A 16,532-nucleotide genomic window follows, 5' to 3' on the forward strand; every position below is an offset into this window, starting at 1 on the left:
ACAGGGTGTGTAGGACCTTATGATCACAGGTGCAAATCCTCGCAGGTCCACTCTGCCTTCCATCCTTCTGTGGGTGATACAAATAATATCCTTGGTTGGATCACACTAAACATCTGTAAAACAGCTCCAAGATACCCTTCTTGGCTTAAGCATGATGTGGTTTAGGTTAAGTCCTCCCAGTCTGCTATTTACGTTTAGCAGATCTGAGCCAAGGAAGCCATTTGAAAATGCAGGACACACCAACAAATCTCATTACTGCCCTAGCGAAAATTTTAAGCAATAAGAAGTGGTTTGTCCCTTACTTGTTTACTTCAAAGTTTAAACTCAAACTCTTAGGTTTGAAGGCAGCTTCCCACGTTCTGTCTCAAAGATTACGTACGCATGGTTAAATGTTCAGCAATGCTCTGCAGCAGAGGGGCACACTCATTCCAGCCAATCAGATTGTGGACCTATTTCACAATCCGGTTTCAAAAACTGAGCCTCAAATAATAAGAACATATGGAAAGGATTAGGAGCCAAACACCGCAGAGCCTTCCTTTAAAGTGGAATAACAGACTGTCCTGGCAAAAACAAGAGGCTTGCAGAATCACTTTATTTGTGTGGTTGTATGGAAACAGAGAAAAAGAGTTGAGCAGGTGAGGGACATCAGAGATAGGAATAGTACGAAATGTGAATGAGGGACGCAGGGCGGACAAACAAAGCAGATAATGGTGATAAGGTCGTGGGCCTCATGCTGTCTGTCCATTGTCCTACCTACAAATAAACCCGCAGCCCGTCATAAAATTCATGTTTGTCACCTGTGCCTCCACCTTTCCTGCACGTTCACTGTTCCATTCATCCACTGTTCTTTATTGGTGAAAGACATCAGGGCACTATATTCTGAATTCAGTTCTCAGGAAACTGTCTTGTTTCAGGAGCAGATGTAATATGCTGAGAACTCTTGCCTTATAGAGTGTAGCAACTAAAGCTGACACACTAAAACAGTGGTTCCCAAACTGTGCGCCGCGGCACCCTGGTGCGCCAATAAAACCAGCCAGGGACGCCGCCAGGGACGCCGCGGTTGCAGTTGCTGAGAAGAATTCATCATGGCAAAGTCAATGTTCTCGGAGGTACAGAGTCAAATTAGCAATGAAAAGTATTTGCAGTGCAAAAGTTCTTCAGAGAAAGCTAATGGAGACATGAAATAAATGACTCAGAAAGAATGTGCAAATATTTAGTGAGTAAAAAGTTAAATTACCCATCCCTTGTGAATATGATACTTCAAATTCTTTTCACCAGATTGAAAGGTACACATTCCTTACCAGTAAGAACGTTCTTACTGTTTGGTATCTGTCATAGTTTACTATTCTGCAGGACATCTCTAATCTTAGTGCACCACTGACACGAAATAGCACATTTAATGAACTTTCAGCCACGTTACAAAGCAGCCGCACTGCTATAGAACATGGCTAAAAAAACATTGAAAAAGCCAATACAGCTCGTAGGCGAGACTTATTGGCTTTGCCAAAGCTTGTTCTCACAACCAGACTTTAGATGTAAGTTTTAATGTTGATACATGGTTGGGGTATGGGGGCATTAGGGACCTGCTGTCCCCGCGCCAGCAGACATAGAAATAAAAGCTGCTATTTTCAAACTGAGCAGCAGAAATAAACACAGACTGTGATGCGGTCTTCTCAAAATTGCACCATGGCTTATCTGAAGTCAGGACACAGCAGGGCTGATGAAGGGTTAGCTCCAAGTCCTATACAACTGTTGATGATGCTTTTGACACATGGCAGGGTCCTCACGTGGACAGGACTAACCTTGTGGTAGAGCTCACTGGTATGAAAGGTTACCCTGGTATACTTTAGACAAGCGCCTTTTGAGATAGTGGGTGTTCTTTGTATACGTTACAGTAAAAGTGTGAAATCCTGCATTCTATAGAATGCCTAGGTAATGTATAGAATGCCTGAAAATGACTGAAAATAGAACGTCAAAGTATGAAATGATTGATATTTTATACATTGCCTAGGCATTGTATACTTTATCGGATTGTCTGCCGGCAAGGTATATAATACGCCTAATCCTGCCATTTTATTTGCGCCAGGTAATTTGTGAAATCCGGCATTCTATAGAATGGCTAGATAATGTATAGAATGCCTGAAAGTCGGACGTCAAAGTATGAAATGATTGATATTTTATACATTGCCTAGGCATTGTGTACTTTGCCGGATTGTCTGCCGGCAAAGTATATAAGTAAGTCATGCCAGTTCTGCTTTGTGTTTTACTGGTAAGAATATTCTGTTTGCATTCTGTAGGTCATGCCAGTTCTGCTTTGTGTTTTACCGGTAACAATATTCTGTTCGCATTCTTCTTTAAGTCGTGAAATGTATGTACAAGATCAAAGTGCCAAAATATAAGGTGTTTTTGTGTGAAGAATACACGTGAGTACAATTCCACGTGTTACTCCGGCCTTTCTTAGTGTAACAAGTACTTCAATCTCAGTTCTGCTTTCATTGTTTTCCTGTAAGAATATCCTGTGCTTTATTTCGTAGTTTTGTTCTTTCAGTTTCAAATGCGTATTAATTAATAAAGGCTTCCCATCTTGTGCCCTTTTAACACTTTGCGTAAATGGTACTGGTCATTCTGTATAATGCCTAGGAATTGTACAGAATGCTTAGGAAAAGTATGTAACATTTTCACAAAAAACTTATATTTCCTAGTTTGCCTCTAAACCATCAGGCATTCTATACATTACCTAGGCATTCTATACAATACCGGGATTTCACACTTTGACAAATGCCTAGGAATCTCATCTTGTGGCCTTTTAACACTTTGCGTAAATGGTACTGGTCATTCTGTATAATGCCTAGGAATTGTATAGAATGCCTAGGAAAAGTATGTAACATTTTCACAAAAAACGTATATTTCATAGTTTGTCAAAAACCTTCATGCATTCTATACATTACCTAGGCATTCTATACAATACCGGGATTTCACACTTTGACTGTAACATATATTTTACACAAAAGATAGTGAATAATCCCTGGATGGAAAGAAGTGATAAAAGTGCTACCCTTGATGTCTTGTGCACTAGTAGACACATGATCATGTCAGGGTGAACATTAGGCTATCTTTTCACAGTTCCCTGAGCAGAACTATCCTCTTGATGGGGATCAAGTGTAACTTTCCACAAAAGCTGGCGTAAAAGCATTATATACCTGTTGTACAGTAGCACAGCTAGTGTACAGCATAGCTGAACGTTTGAAACAAAAGTGCAATAATTCTTGCCGCACTATAGTGCTTTTTTTCTGGCGAGGCCAGAGGAACAGATCAAGCAAAAAGAAAGGTGGAGAGAGGGTCGTGGCAAGCAACAACAAGGGAGGAGGATTGGGGTGGCATGGCAAGCAGCAAAGAGGGAGAGGTGTGGGGGACATGGCAAAGAACAACGTGACAAGCAAAAACGTGGGAGGGGCAGGGCATTCAGCGAAGCAGGAGAGGGTGGGAGGGATGGGGCAAGCAACAAAGCAGGAAAGGGCGGGAAGGGACGAGTGCAAGGAACACAATGGGAGGGGTGGGAGGGACAGGGACAAGCAACAGCGTGGGAAGTGGGAGGTTTATGGCAGGTAGCAATGTGGGTGGGAAGCAAGAGATACGGGGCAAGGAACAACATGTTAGGGAGGTGGGAGGGATGAGGCAAGAAAGAACGCAGGAGGAATGGGACAAGAAATGACAGGGCGACAGCGAGGTGGGAGTGCAAATAAATGAAACAAGCCTTGGCATAGCCAATAGGTCTCGCCTTTGGGACCTTATAAGTGTTTAGCCATGCAACAGTTGATGTTGTTGCACCAAGGATATTGTGCTGCATAACTAAATACTTATAAGGTCCCAAAAGCGAGACCTCAAACCCAATAGTAACTTTTCTATGCACCTATAGGAATCCTATTTTTCTATGATCTTTATTAAAACTAAGCAAGGTTTCTATGCATGTTATATTCACAGTTGCCTAATAGGAAGCACCCATAATGTTATATCAAACATATGTGTGATGGGTAATTACATTACATGTATATATATATATATATATATATATATATATATATATATATATATATATATATATATATATATATATATATATATATATATATATATATATTTTTTTTTTTTTTTTTTTTTTTACTGCAATCAAAGTGATGAGGTCTGATTATGCAGTGAAATCTGCAGTGATCAATTCTGACAGGAGAAAGACCACTGACTCATTGTCAGTGAAATTGCTCTCCCTCCCTCGCACCTCCACCATTAAGTGAGGCCTTCCCCGAGCCCCTGCAATAGTGGTCCAGTGGATCTCTGTCTCCTTTCTCAATTTCCCCCTTTCACTATCCTTCTGTGTCCTCTTTGTCTTTCCTCCACTCTTTTAGCACTTTTGCTGCCTTATTTGCACTTTTCCCTCTTTTTTTACCTTTTTCTGTCTGTTTTTCCCTGCCGCTGCTGCCCTCGAGGCCCTCCCCAGCACAACCAGCATGACTGGCCCAATCCAGCTTACCTCCCCGCTCACGCCTCCAAGCTGTACAGCCCTCCCCGACCCCTACTTAATGGCGTCTGCTCCACAGGCATGCAGAAGTCGCACCAAAGGCAAGCCTGTCTGCGCCTGTGCACGGCCTGACCGTGGCCAGCGCCAGGAACCCTGGCTGTCTGCACCGCCAACGCTGCGACCCAGCAGCACTCCACACTCTCAACCAAGGCTGCAACAACAACTGCAAGCTAGCATCACCAGCCGTCTCCCATGAACCCTTCAGCTGTCACCACTGCCGGCACTCCTGCAGCACCGCCAGGACCATGGATGCAGCGCAATCCACCTGCAAGAGCACAACCAAACTGAAGACCCTGCAATGCACCCTCCTCAACGTTCGATCCCTCAACACAACCATGCCACTGAAATCTGGGACCTCCTCAACAGCACCACCCCAAAAGTAGCATTCTTTACCGAAAACTGGACCAACACCACCTCGGGACCGGACATCGCCATCACCATTCCCCAAGGATACAAGATCTCCAGGAAGGAGTGCCCCACCTGCCCAGGAGGAGGAATCGCCATTGTCCACAAATCCACTCTCTGCCTGAGCACACTCTCGGACGAGCCCACAGACCTGATGGAACACCTTCACTTCAAGATACTGACCAGCCCTACCTCCACCATCCGAGGAACCTTCATCTACCGACCCCATTTAGCCAACTCCATCACGCACATCATCTCCCTGCATGCCATCGCGTCTACCAACTACACCCTACTGGGAGACCTCAACTTCCACCTCGACAATCAACTGGACCCCAGCACCATATCCCTCCTGGACAACCTCCACAACATTGAACTCTGCGAGATCGTGACCGAACCCACACACCCTCTACCCCTCTTCACAACGGGAAACTCCATCACCTTCAGCCACACCACCGAACTCCCATGGACTGACCATAGATACGTCGACTTCACCTTCAGAACACCCACCATCCACAGACACCAGCACCTGCTCCCACAAAGAAACTGGACCAGAATCTTTGACGACCAGCTAACCTCATCACTCAACAACTCCACCCCAACCATCGCGGAAAACAACAACCCCAACACCGTAGCCCGATCCCTGCACAGGAAGATCTCCGACAGCGCCAACATCATACCCCCCTCAAGAAAAACAACAACACCCACGCCAAAAAAGCTAGATGGGTTACCAACAAACTTCGAGAGTCCAGACGCACTTGCCGTTACCTTGAAAGGGCCTGGAGGAACACCAAATCCACAGAAGCCCACAACAACTTCAGAGCCGCCACCAACACCCACCACCAACTCATCAGAAAAACATGGAAAAAAGCAATGGAAGACAGAATCTCCACTCATGCACACAACAGCAAAGAACGCTTGAAGATCCTCAAGGAGTTCGCCCAACCCACCAGCAAGTCCACCGACATCCCTCCCTCACAAGACCTCTGTGACAAACTCAGCTCCTTTTTCCACCACAAACTTAGCTCCTTTGTCCACCAAAAAATCAAGAGCATCTATGACAATTTTGACGAAGACAACCAACACACTGAACCGTCACCAACCACCCCGACACCCTGAAGCCAGCTATCAACAACTGGATAGCCCTCACAAGCGAGGACACACTGAAGATGATGAAGTCAATCCACACTGGCGCCCCCACGGGACCCTGCCCCTCTCACATTATCAACAGAGCCGCAGACACATCGCACCCATGCTCTGCCACACCATCAACCGCTCCCTGGCAACCATCTAGTTCCCCCCACGACTGGAAACACGCCGAGATCACCTCCCTCCTGAAGAAACTCTTTTCGGACCCCACCAACCTCAAAAACAACAGACCCATCTCCCTGTTCCTGTTCCCAGCCAAATTCATTGAGAAAGCCATCAACAGCCAACTCGCCACATTCACCGAAGAGCACAACATCCTCGACTCCTCCCAATCCGGCTTCAGAAAAAAACACAGTACCGAAACCGCCCTCCTCGCAGCAACAGACCACATCCGCACCCTACTGGACAAAGGAGAAACAGCAACCCTCATCCTCCTTGACCTCTCAGCGGCATTCAACAGTCTCTCACTGCACCCTAATACGCAGACTTCACGATGCAGGGATCCAAGACCAGGCCCTCGTCTGGATTCGCTCCTTCCTCTCCGGCAGTAGGCAGCGGGTCAGACTCCCCCCTTTTCTCTCCGACCCTACACCAACCAGCTGCAAAATCTCCCAGTGGGCCTCCCTCAGCCCTACACTCTTCAACGTCTACATGGCTCCGCTCGCTCCCATCGTCAGAACCTACGGACTCAACATTGTGTCATACGTAGACAGCACACAACTCGTCTTCTCCCTATCCAACGAACCCAACACCGCCAGACACAACTTTCGAGAAGGTATGGAAGCTGTTGGCAAGTGGATGAAAAACTGCTGCCTACAACTAAACACCAACAAAACGGTAGTACTCATCATGGGCCCAAACCCTGATGCCTGGACCGACACCTGGTGGCCCCCTCCTTCGGAAGCCCGCCCACCCCCACGGACCAAGCACACAACTTGGTAATCATCTGGACTCAGAGCTCAAAATTGACCACCAGATCAACTCTGTCTCGTCCCACACCTCCGCCTCCTATGTAAGACCTTCAAATGGATCCCCCTCGAACACAGAAAGACCGTCACTCACGCCCTGGTCACCAGCAGATTCGACTACGGCAACACACTCTATTCCGGAATAAACAAAAACCTCACCCGCAAACTACAGAACATCAAAAATACAGCCACAAGACTGGTCCTCAATCTGCCAAGACACTGCCACATCCCCAGCACCTACGCACACTCCACTGGCTCCCCATCAAAGCTAGAGTCACTTTCAAGATGCTCGCCCACTCTCACAAGACCCTCCACAGCACTGGACCAGCATACCTTCCATGCACCCCAAATGACCCTACGATCAGCCCAGCTCTCCTTTGCCATGGTCCCCCACACTAGAAAGACCAGATCTGGAGGCCGCTCCTTCTCCTTCCTCGCGGCCAGAGCCTAGAACAACCTTTCACTCCACCTCAGACAGACAACATCGCTCCCCATCTTCGCAAGAAGTGTGGAGAAGTGTGGCTCAGGGGTTAGAGGCGGCAGACCCGGAAGCTGAGATCGGTCTTGGACCAGGGTTCAATTCCCCGCCTCGGTGGGTCTTGGGCTCAAAAATTCAACGGACTCGATAGCTCTCGTTCCGGTGCCTACTCAACTCACGGGTTCACACTCTGCGACTCTGGGCAATAGCTTGCTTAATCTCCACTACGGCCCCTCGCGGCGGGATGCCTGGCTTTCACCTTGTGGAGACCCTGCTGGGGTTATCTCACAGGGGAATACCAGGACGGGTTCCCAAGGCAAGCGCCTTGATGCCTTCGGGTGATACGTGCGCTATATAAATCGCAATACATTTACATTTACATTTACAAGAAACCTCAAAATCTGGCTCTTCAATAGACCCCCTTCTTGATGGACTGGAACATGTGACCCCTGCTCTTCCCCTCCAGCGCCTTGAGACCCTTGACGGGTGAGTAGTCATGCTTAAGAAACACCTTATTGATTTTGATTGATTGACAGTATCCAGTGAGGTCTACATTGATGAAGTCTGATTGTGCAGTGAAATCTACAGTGATCAATTCTGACAGTATCCAGTGAGGTCTACAGTGATGAAGTCTGACTGTACATTGATATCTTCTACGGTGATCAAGTCTGAATATTTGCAGTGAAATGTACCTCGATGACTTCTGAGTGTGCCATGACGTCTACTGTGAAGAAGTTTGGTAGAGGGCAGTGACACCTGGTGGAGCTTGTCAGGGTGAAATAGTAAAAAAACACAGTTATTGTGGATTCAAAGGCTGCTTTCCCCTCGCTCCACACCTGTACGCATGTCTGTCCTCTTTGTTTCCCAGCCCGGAGAACATCACAACAGACAGCCAAATATGCACACAGAATACTTGCACATTGATAGGTCTCTATGCTTTGGGTTTCCAACGACCCTCCCAACCCTCAACCCGTCCCCCCTCTTACCCCATGCACAAATAACACAGCAAGAGCAGTTTTCTTCCACCAACTGCAGGAGATGCTGCTAATCTTTGAATAAAAGATGTGTTACAGTGGGATCTGTCTGGAAGGACTATAATAGCCTGAGAATAAGGGCATGCTAATATTAGCAGACAGTTGTTTGGGTGCCTCAGCCGGCGCTGCCGCCCTTCTTTCTCCGACTGCTTGGAGCTGGCAAAGGACACAAAGCCCACCGAAGGGTACCACCTATGGGCTAGCATTTAACAGGGCTGGTAAATGATTGATCCCACTACACTTACCCGCATTAGCATCATCCTCTCTCGGGGAACGGCCAACCCACAAGGGCCTCTGACGGCAGGTCTGTCATTCCATCTCATGCACTCTCCCTCCCATGCCTGCTTCCTTATATGCGTTGTGTGCGTGCTGGGTACCGCAGGTGCCCTCTACTGTCAGAGATGATTGCAGGCACGGCTCAATGCCAAGAAGTAAAAGAGCCTCTGAGAAAGCCTTACCCGAGGGCCCCTTGCCTTTTGGGGACTGGAGTCCTTGACCACAGTGGGTCCTAGAAGACAGGGGATGCTGGCTGCCTGGAATAATTCACACACATCGAAACCATACACTAAGACAATTACCAGACAGGGGCTGGGTGGGGAAGAAATAGGTCATCTTCCTACTTTAAAAATTGTTAATCAGTATTGCACTTCATCCCGCTGCCTGTGAGTGCTTTTCAGGCTGCAGCTGTAGACGAACAGAAAGACATCCAAGAAACAGTAGTGTGTTTGTGTAACAGTGAATGGTGTTCAATGAGGCACCTGATCCAGGTGCGCCACTGCTCACTTCTGAGACCCAAAGGCCATGGCTGTCAACATTTAGAGAAAAGGCAGGACATGCACCTGCCTTCGGCCAATTGTGTGCTTTCATTATTGAAAGCCACCCGCAAAGGCCAATCCAATGTGTGGAAAATCTAAAGCCACACGCATGAGTTTTCTGAAAGTCTGGTGTGATTCCAAGAGGCCCTCTCCTAGTGCAGTTCATGCGTGCTGTACTAGGCTCTACCTAAAAAGCACCTCTAAAATAACAAATGGAAGGACACAAACTGGTCAAAGTAGCAGTACTTCAGCCATGCTCCAAAGGACTGACCATCACATGAAGAGAAAGTGAAGCCAGCACTCACTGAACAAAAAAAAGCAAGGAAGTGAGAGTGACGATGAAGCCAAACAATAGTAAACATTGGGCGGGATCTAAGGCCTCTAAAAGTAAACAAAATGTCTCACAAGCAACAGCCCATGCATTGTATCAGATGAAATCTAAAAAGAAGAATCACTTGTATCTAATTTCTTTTTATACATTTAAGATATCACTATTGACTGAAACTCCACAATACCATATGCATTTTGCAACAAAGATTATATTCTGTATCTTAATTTGAGCTTGGTTTGTTACTCCTGCAATTTTTCGGAGCGGCTTTAGTTGTCTCATCTGATTTTGTTTATGTATTTGGGGATATTTCTACCAAAGAAATATCTGAGACCTTAGAGTTCTAGAAATCTAAAAATACTCTGTTTTTTCAAAGAATTCTCTATTGGTGCCCTCTCTTACTCAATTGTATACACCACTTGTTAACTCTAATCATAGCAGCTATTCTCAGCACTGCAACCAATAAGGAGGCCTTTTTCCATCTTTGTCGTGGCAGATGTACAGTGACCTCCAAGACTTCAAGCATTATATGAACTCCCTGCTCGAAATGCATTGACTGCTAGGTGCTTCAGGAGTTTTCAGAGTTTCTTCTTGTGTAAACACAATCCAGACATTAACCAAACTACATCATCTCTACTATATTTAGAGTAAGAAACATCAATGTATCTGCTACCTTTGGTCAATCTTCACCTCTTCTTGTCTTAGACTTCAGGAATAACACTTTAACTGTATTGCCTCTTTACAATGAGGCAATATAGGACAGCCAGAACTTCTCTAAAGTGATCAAATCTCCGACATGAGGGAGCTTGCCTCCATGAGAAAGGAACAGCAGCACAAACATATCTCCACAAGAATGCAATGGAAGAGGTGTTAGTGTCAGTGATATATTATTAATATTACATAATACTGAAACTCACTCCATCGCTTGATTAGTGACTAAAGGTCTGCAGCCAACAATCCTCTTACTTAATTGGTTAAAACCAAAAAGTATGGATTTTAAACTTTATCAATGGAAACTCATTGACATTGTTACCACTAAGAAGCAATGCTATTAAAATTGGCCAAAGATGTCATAGCTGTCCAGTTAGCCAGATGTACAAATGTGCACTTCCAAAGTGATATTTACCTAAGTACAATTATTTGGAATTCTATACGTTTTCAATAATCTAGGTACTTTCGCAATGTACGAACAATGAGTCTGATGAAGTATCTATTTTGAGAGCAACAGTAAGTATGATTTGATGAAAAACAATCCCTGCTCTTCACTTTTCCTTTCGGCTGAGTGTTATAACCCCAATAACATCCTATAAAACCACAAGGCTCAAAGGAAGCACAGATGGAATATTTTACTGTTGTTCCTCTGGAGTCAAACCACATTGAAAACCTACTGGGCATCTTGTATAAATATTTTGTGGAATGTGATAATTGTAGTTGTGATTTGCGAATACCAGAAACATTAGATCACTTTACAAAGAATGTCCTTTTTTCTGGCATTCCTTTGCGGTAGGTTGAAGCAAAGTTCATCTTTAAACATTGAGGGAAGGTTAAGTAATTGAAAATCTACTATTTGCCTGTTTCAAATTTGGCAAAGTCTCAGTTTGCATGCTGAGAAATTATTTTAAAAATGTTGTAAATATCATGACATTGTCAACAATTGTTTGCATGCAATATTATTTGTCGAATGTACAAGAAATATATAACTCTAATTGTAATTATGTAAGTATTTTGAGATTCCTTATCATAGCGTTTTATATAACCTATACGGAATTGTAAAATGAATTTCAATTTGTTTGGGATCGTCAAAAATCTCATTTGTTAAAACAGACAGAAGTAAGCCTTCCACTTGTGCAGAATGTACACCAAGCTTCCACTGTATGGCATGAGGCTGTTTTAAATATTCTGCTTGTAGGCCCAGATATCTAATGAACTCCAAGAACAATGTCGGCAAGCAATGTGCCAGGATTAGAAAAAATGGCAAAACATGGCGAACAATCATGGTAGTTCTTTCAACACCTTCTGATATTTTGCCTGTTGTTTGAATGAAGGACACTGTGATCTCCTGCTGCTCTTAGCTAGCCAGTTCCTTTTAAATGCCTAGCTACATACTTTCAGGAAACATCATCAGCAACTAGATTGTTGATCCTGGCTTGTATTTGTAAAACTTGGATTCCAGAACGCATGACTGTGGGTGAGTCGTCTCTAACCAATATATCATTTGAGAGACTTACCAACAACCTTTGGTAGCTTCTGACGGCCCAGGGGGATTCTGGGTAACTTCATGCTGATCCGACTGAATCTGCCGCAAAGACGCCTGGATACCTTCTTACTTGCGGAGGGTTCTTGGTTTGCACTAGAAGATGATAAAAGCATAATTTTTATGCAAAAGGTAAACACCAAAATAATTTCTTAAGCACGGAGCTGGGACATAACTAACAAAATAAATCAATGTCTAATTCAATTGAACACACCTCCTCCAGCCATTTAAAATGTCAGTATTGCAGAACAACTGCTTATATCTAGGGTGTCCTGGCACTGTAAAGATAGATATATAGCTGTATAGCTATATTTGGATACATATATATAAATTTCTACACATGTGTATGTATATATATATTCAATGAAAAAACCATAGGTTTTAGCCCATATATAGTTAGGGATTAGCATTTACAAAACCTTATTTTACTCGCATAAAACCATTGAAATTCGCATATATAGTTAGATGCGCTAACTATATATCGCGCACCCGCAATCCACTGCTGATGATGTCACATATTACATCATTCATGACATGCTCAGTGACATCACTGATGACATCACTGATGACATCTCAAATGACATCACTGATGACATCACTGATGACATCTCAAATGACATCACTGATGACATCACTGATGACAACATCCAGTGACTGTATGTTTCTGTAAAGTTAAAATATGTCTTACATATTGAAGAATGAGTGGATGTATAAGTGTCTGGATGAAGGATTTAGTAGGTGCATGACTGACTGTATGAGTGAGTGATTAAATGTGTCTCACTGAGTGAATGGGTTAGTGACTAAACTGTCTTAATTTGTGCATCATTATGTCTGTTGTTCTGTAAACTGCTGCATGTGTTGATCAGTAGCTATATGAGTAACTATATGGGTTATTGATTGGTTGCCCAAGTATTTGTATGGGAGACTGAGTGTGTGTGGGTGGCTGGGAGGTGTATGACTCTGTGCATAGATGTGTGAGCAGTTGATTCACTAGATGTATGGGTTCAAAAGTGCATGTGGAAACAGCTGTATGGGCGGTTGACTGTGTGCATGAGTGTATTGGTGAGTGAATGGATATCTCAGTGCTACATGTCAAAGTAAGTACATATGTAAAACACAGTACATGTGAGAGTTGACATATATAAATAACTGTGCATAAGAGCCAGTGAATGTGTGAGTGGCTGTATGGATCATTGTGAACTTGTATCAGGGATTGTATAAGAGAGTAAATATGTGTTAGTATATGTTTGAATAAGTAAGGTGTGTATAACTGTATAGTAGAGGAAATGGAGGTGTGATTGATTCTTTGCATGACTGACTAGGTGTGTGAGTAACTCCATGGATGAGTGACAGTCTGTGAGTGTCTGTTTACACTGAGTGTATCTAAGGTTATATTAGAGTCTGAAGAGGTTCATCGTATTATCACATGAATGATGTCATTAGTGATGTGCTCAGTAATGTCAAATGAGATGTCATCAGTGATGTCATCAGTGATGTCACCAGTGATGTCATTTGAGATGTCATCAGTGATGTCATCAGTGATGTCATTTGAGATGTCATCAGTGATGTCATCAGTGATGTCACTGAGCATGTCATGAATGATGTAATATGTGACATCATCAGCAGTGGATTGCGGGTGCGCGATATATAGTTAGCGCATCTAACTATATATGCGAATTTCAATGGTTTTATGCGAGTAAAATAAGGTTTTGTAAATGCTAATCCCTAACTATATATGGGCTAAAACCTATGGTTTTTTCATTGAATTTCAATGGTTTTTTAATAGCAAATATCAAAAGCTGTCAAATGTCAAGTACATGATAGGTAAAAACATTTTCGTGTTTATGCACGCTGATGTGCTTTGAACGCTGCTCCCCTCCCCCCCTCTTTTCTCTTAGCAGTACTCTCTCTTTGCAGATAGTGAAGGGTAGTTAACACAGGCCTTTGCCCCCGTTGTAATCCGTCGTGCCTGCTTCTCTCTCTATTTGATTGATTGCTATCCAAGCATTTACTGTTTTAGAATTGGTTCTCTTTGGTTAATTCTGTATTTACAAACAAGCACAGAGTCGCAATACTCTGTTTAGTCTTTGCAGATAGTGAAAAATCGTTTAAAAAAACAAAAGGAATCGAGCAAAATCAGTAGGCCACTAATGGGATCTGTTTTTGACCTCGCTAAAATAGAAACATTAAGAACAACCCCTCATGAGAAATACGAAACTAGTGAGATGAACTTAGCTCCACACCATGATGGCTGCAAGACAGCTCGGCTCCGCCACCCACCCCGCCCAAAATAACGACAAACCCTATGCAAATATTATAAATATATACAACACACCAGCAAAGTAACAGGGTAAAACGTTTTATTAAATAACTATATACATGGCAGCCTGCTGCAACATCGATCCAAATGCCTTTTGGTGACTCTTCCATTGTGAACATTGTCCCACAATCCGTTTGACCTGAAACGATTACACAAATAAAACATTTGTGAGTTTTAAATTTCCGGAGAAGTATAATTCACCAATAGTTTTCTCTGTAGATCTTTTTCCATTAACAATCCTAGTTCCATCACCCGCCCAGGATATCACTACTGTTAGTTGTCATTGTTGCTTCTGTTTTAATAAAAAATGTTTTAAGGTGTTTACTGTTTTTGTTGCGATGTATATATTTATAAGTTATTAAAGTGTTATAATCCTACTAATTTTTTTATCGATTATTGCTGTTTGAGATATTCCCTGTCTACAAACAGAGAAGAATAGAAATATTCTGTCTCCCTTTGCAGATAGTGAAGGATAGGTAATGCAGACTTTTGTTCCCCGTTGTAATCCGTCATGCCTGATTGATTGATTGGCTGGACATTTATTGTTCAAGGAATAGTTCTTTCGAGGTACTCTCTGTTTGCAAATAACGTGGAATAGAAATATTCTGTCTAGTCTTTGCAAGTAGTGAAGGAAGGGTAATGCGGACCTTTGTCCCCCGTTGTAATCTGTCATGCCCATCTACTCCCCACTGATTGAGAAACTAGTTCCACCCGGACCATTTATTAGAGGTACATCATCTGACTCAACCGGAGAGAACCCCTAATAAAGAAGACATATGTAAAATACGAAGTAATCCCTGTATCCTGTTAAACAGAATCTTTAGCATGAAACACACTTGAAAAGGAAGGGAAAGAAATCGAACAAAATCAGTAGGCCTCTGATGAGTTTTTGACTTCGCTAGAAATAAGAAACATGAAAGTGGTGAAAGAAGCCAAGCTTGACGTTACGGCAGCCACAAGGTAGCTAGGCTCCGCCACCCCCCCACTGCTCCAAGCATGTCTGTCCCACCGCCCGCCACGCCCAATAACGGTAACATGAAATAAATACAAATCAGCAGATACCTACCCCCATTCCGGAAACTCCCGAAGTGCAACAGGTTCGCGGCTACGCCCATCCGGAAGACGAGGCCTTCGGCACGTGTAGGGCGAGTCCTGCTGGCAGCCGTCGGCCGGGGAGGTCATCCTGTAAGGTGGGCCAGGAGAGGAGCCGAGGCCGACGGGATTCTTCTTCTTTCTTAGATAATGGCTGCGACAACGGGGGGGGGATGTCTTGCACATGCCACCGACCCCCCCCCCTCGTATCTCCTGGTCTGGCCCCGGCTTGATATGAGCTCCCCGTTCTGGCCTGAAGCGGCGCCCTGCAGGCCACGGGGGGGGGATGTCTTGCCTCTGCCTCCGACCCCCCCCCTCTTATCGCCTGGTCCGGACATCACGGATATCAACGACAGGTGTCGGCGTGGGGTGCGCTGGGAGGGAGAGGCGGCGCGAACAAGCCTCTCCCACCCCCACAGGTGAGGGCCCCTCGGCTGCACCCCCAACGCTCCACTCACCCAACAAAAGGGTTCCTCCACTCTTGCGATACAGCGACGCTGCATTCATCCGACAAAAGGGTTCCTCCACTCTTGCGATGCAGCGACGCTCCACTCACCCAACAAAAGGGTTTCTCCACTCTTGCAATGCAGGGACGCTGCACTCACCCAACAAAAGGGTTTCTCCACTCTTGCGATGCAGCGACGCTGCACTCACCTGACAAAAGGTCTCGTCCACTATTGCGAGGCAATGATGCTCCGCTCACCCAGCGGGGGTCTCGTCCACTGTTGCGGTGCAACGGCGCTTCTGAGTTCAACTAGAAAATGAGTCCTGCATCCAGAAACGTTCTCCTCAACTTTGAAGATTCTATAAGAGCCACTGGGGCCCCCGACCCCCGATGGGGAATGACTGCCATGATCACCCACGGAACGACCACGACGTAGCCGCGGGACGTCGGCGCGGTCATGCCGGCGCCGGCCTCAGTCTTGAAATCACCAAAATCCTGCAAGACTACCAACTTGATCAGTTCCGGTGGGACACCAGTATGACCCGGTAGGAGAGATTTTTACCTCCCACCCCTCTTTGACTGATGGTTCATGTCGCCAGTCCCCTCTACTACCCTTCAACGAAAACTTTTGGACTGCCGAAAGAGGTCCCGGTCCAACCACGAGTTGGTGCAGA

General features: G+C 44.8%; 1 protein-coding gene across 1 annotated transcript in view; it reads right to left on the minus strand.

Annotated features, from left to right (window-relative positions):
* SCARF2 (scavenger receptor class F member 2) overlaps nt 1–16,532 on the minus strand; it is a 583,341-nt gene that overhangs the window by 119,564 nt on the left and 447,245 nt on the right. The window contains exon 9 of the mRNA XM_086943279.1: nt 11,976–12,097. Within this exon, the coding sequence (XP_086799405.1) occupies nt 11,976–12,097 (122 nt within the window). The remainder of the gene's footprint in view (nt 1–11,975; nt 12,098–16,532) is intronic.

This window comes from Lissotriton vulgaris, chromosome 11, assembly GCF_964263255.1.
Source record: "Lissotriton vulgaris chromosome 11, aLisVul1.2, whole genome shotgun sequence".
In the NCBI taxonomy this organism is placed as follows: Eukaryota; Metazoa; Chordata; class Amphibia; order Caudata; family Salamandridae; genus Lissotriton; species Lissotriton vulgaris.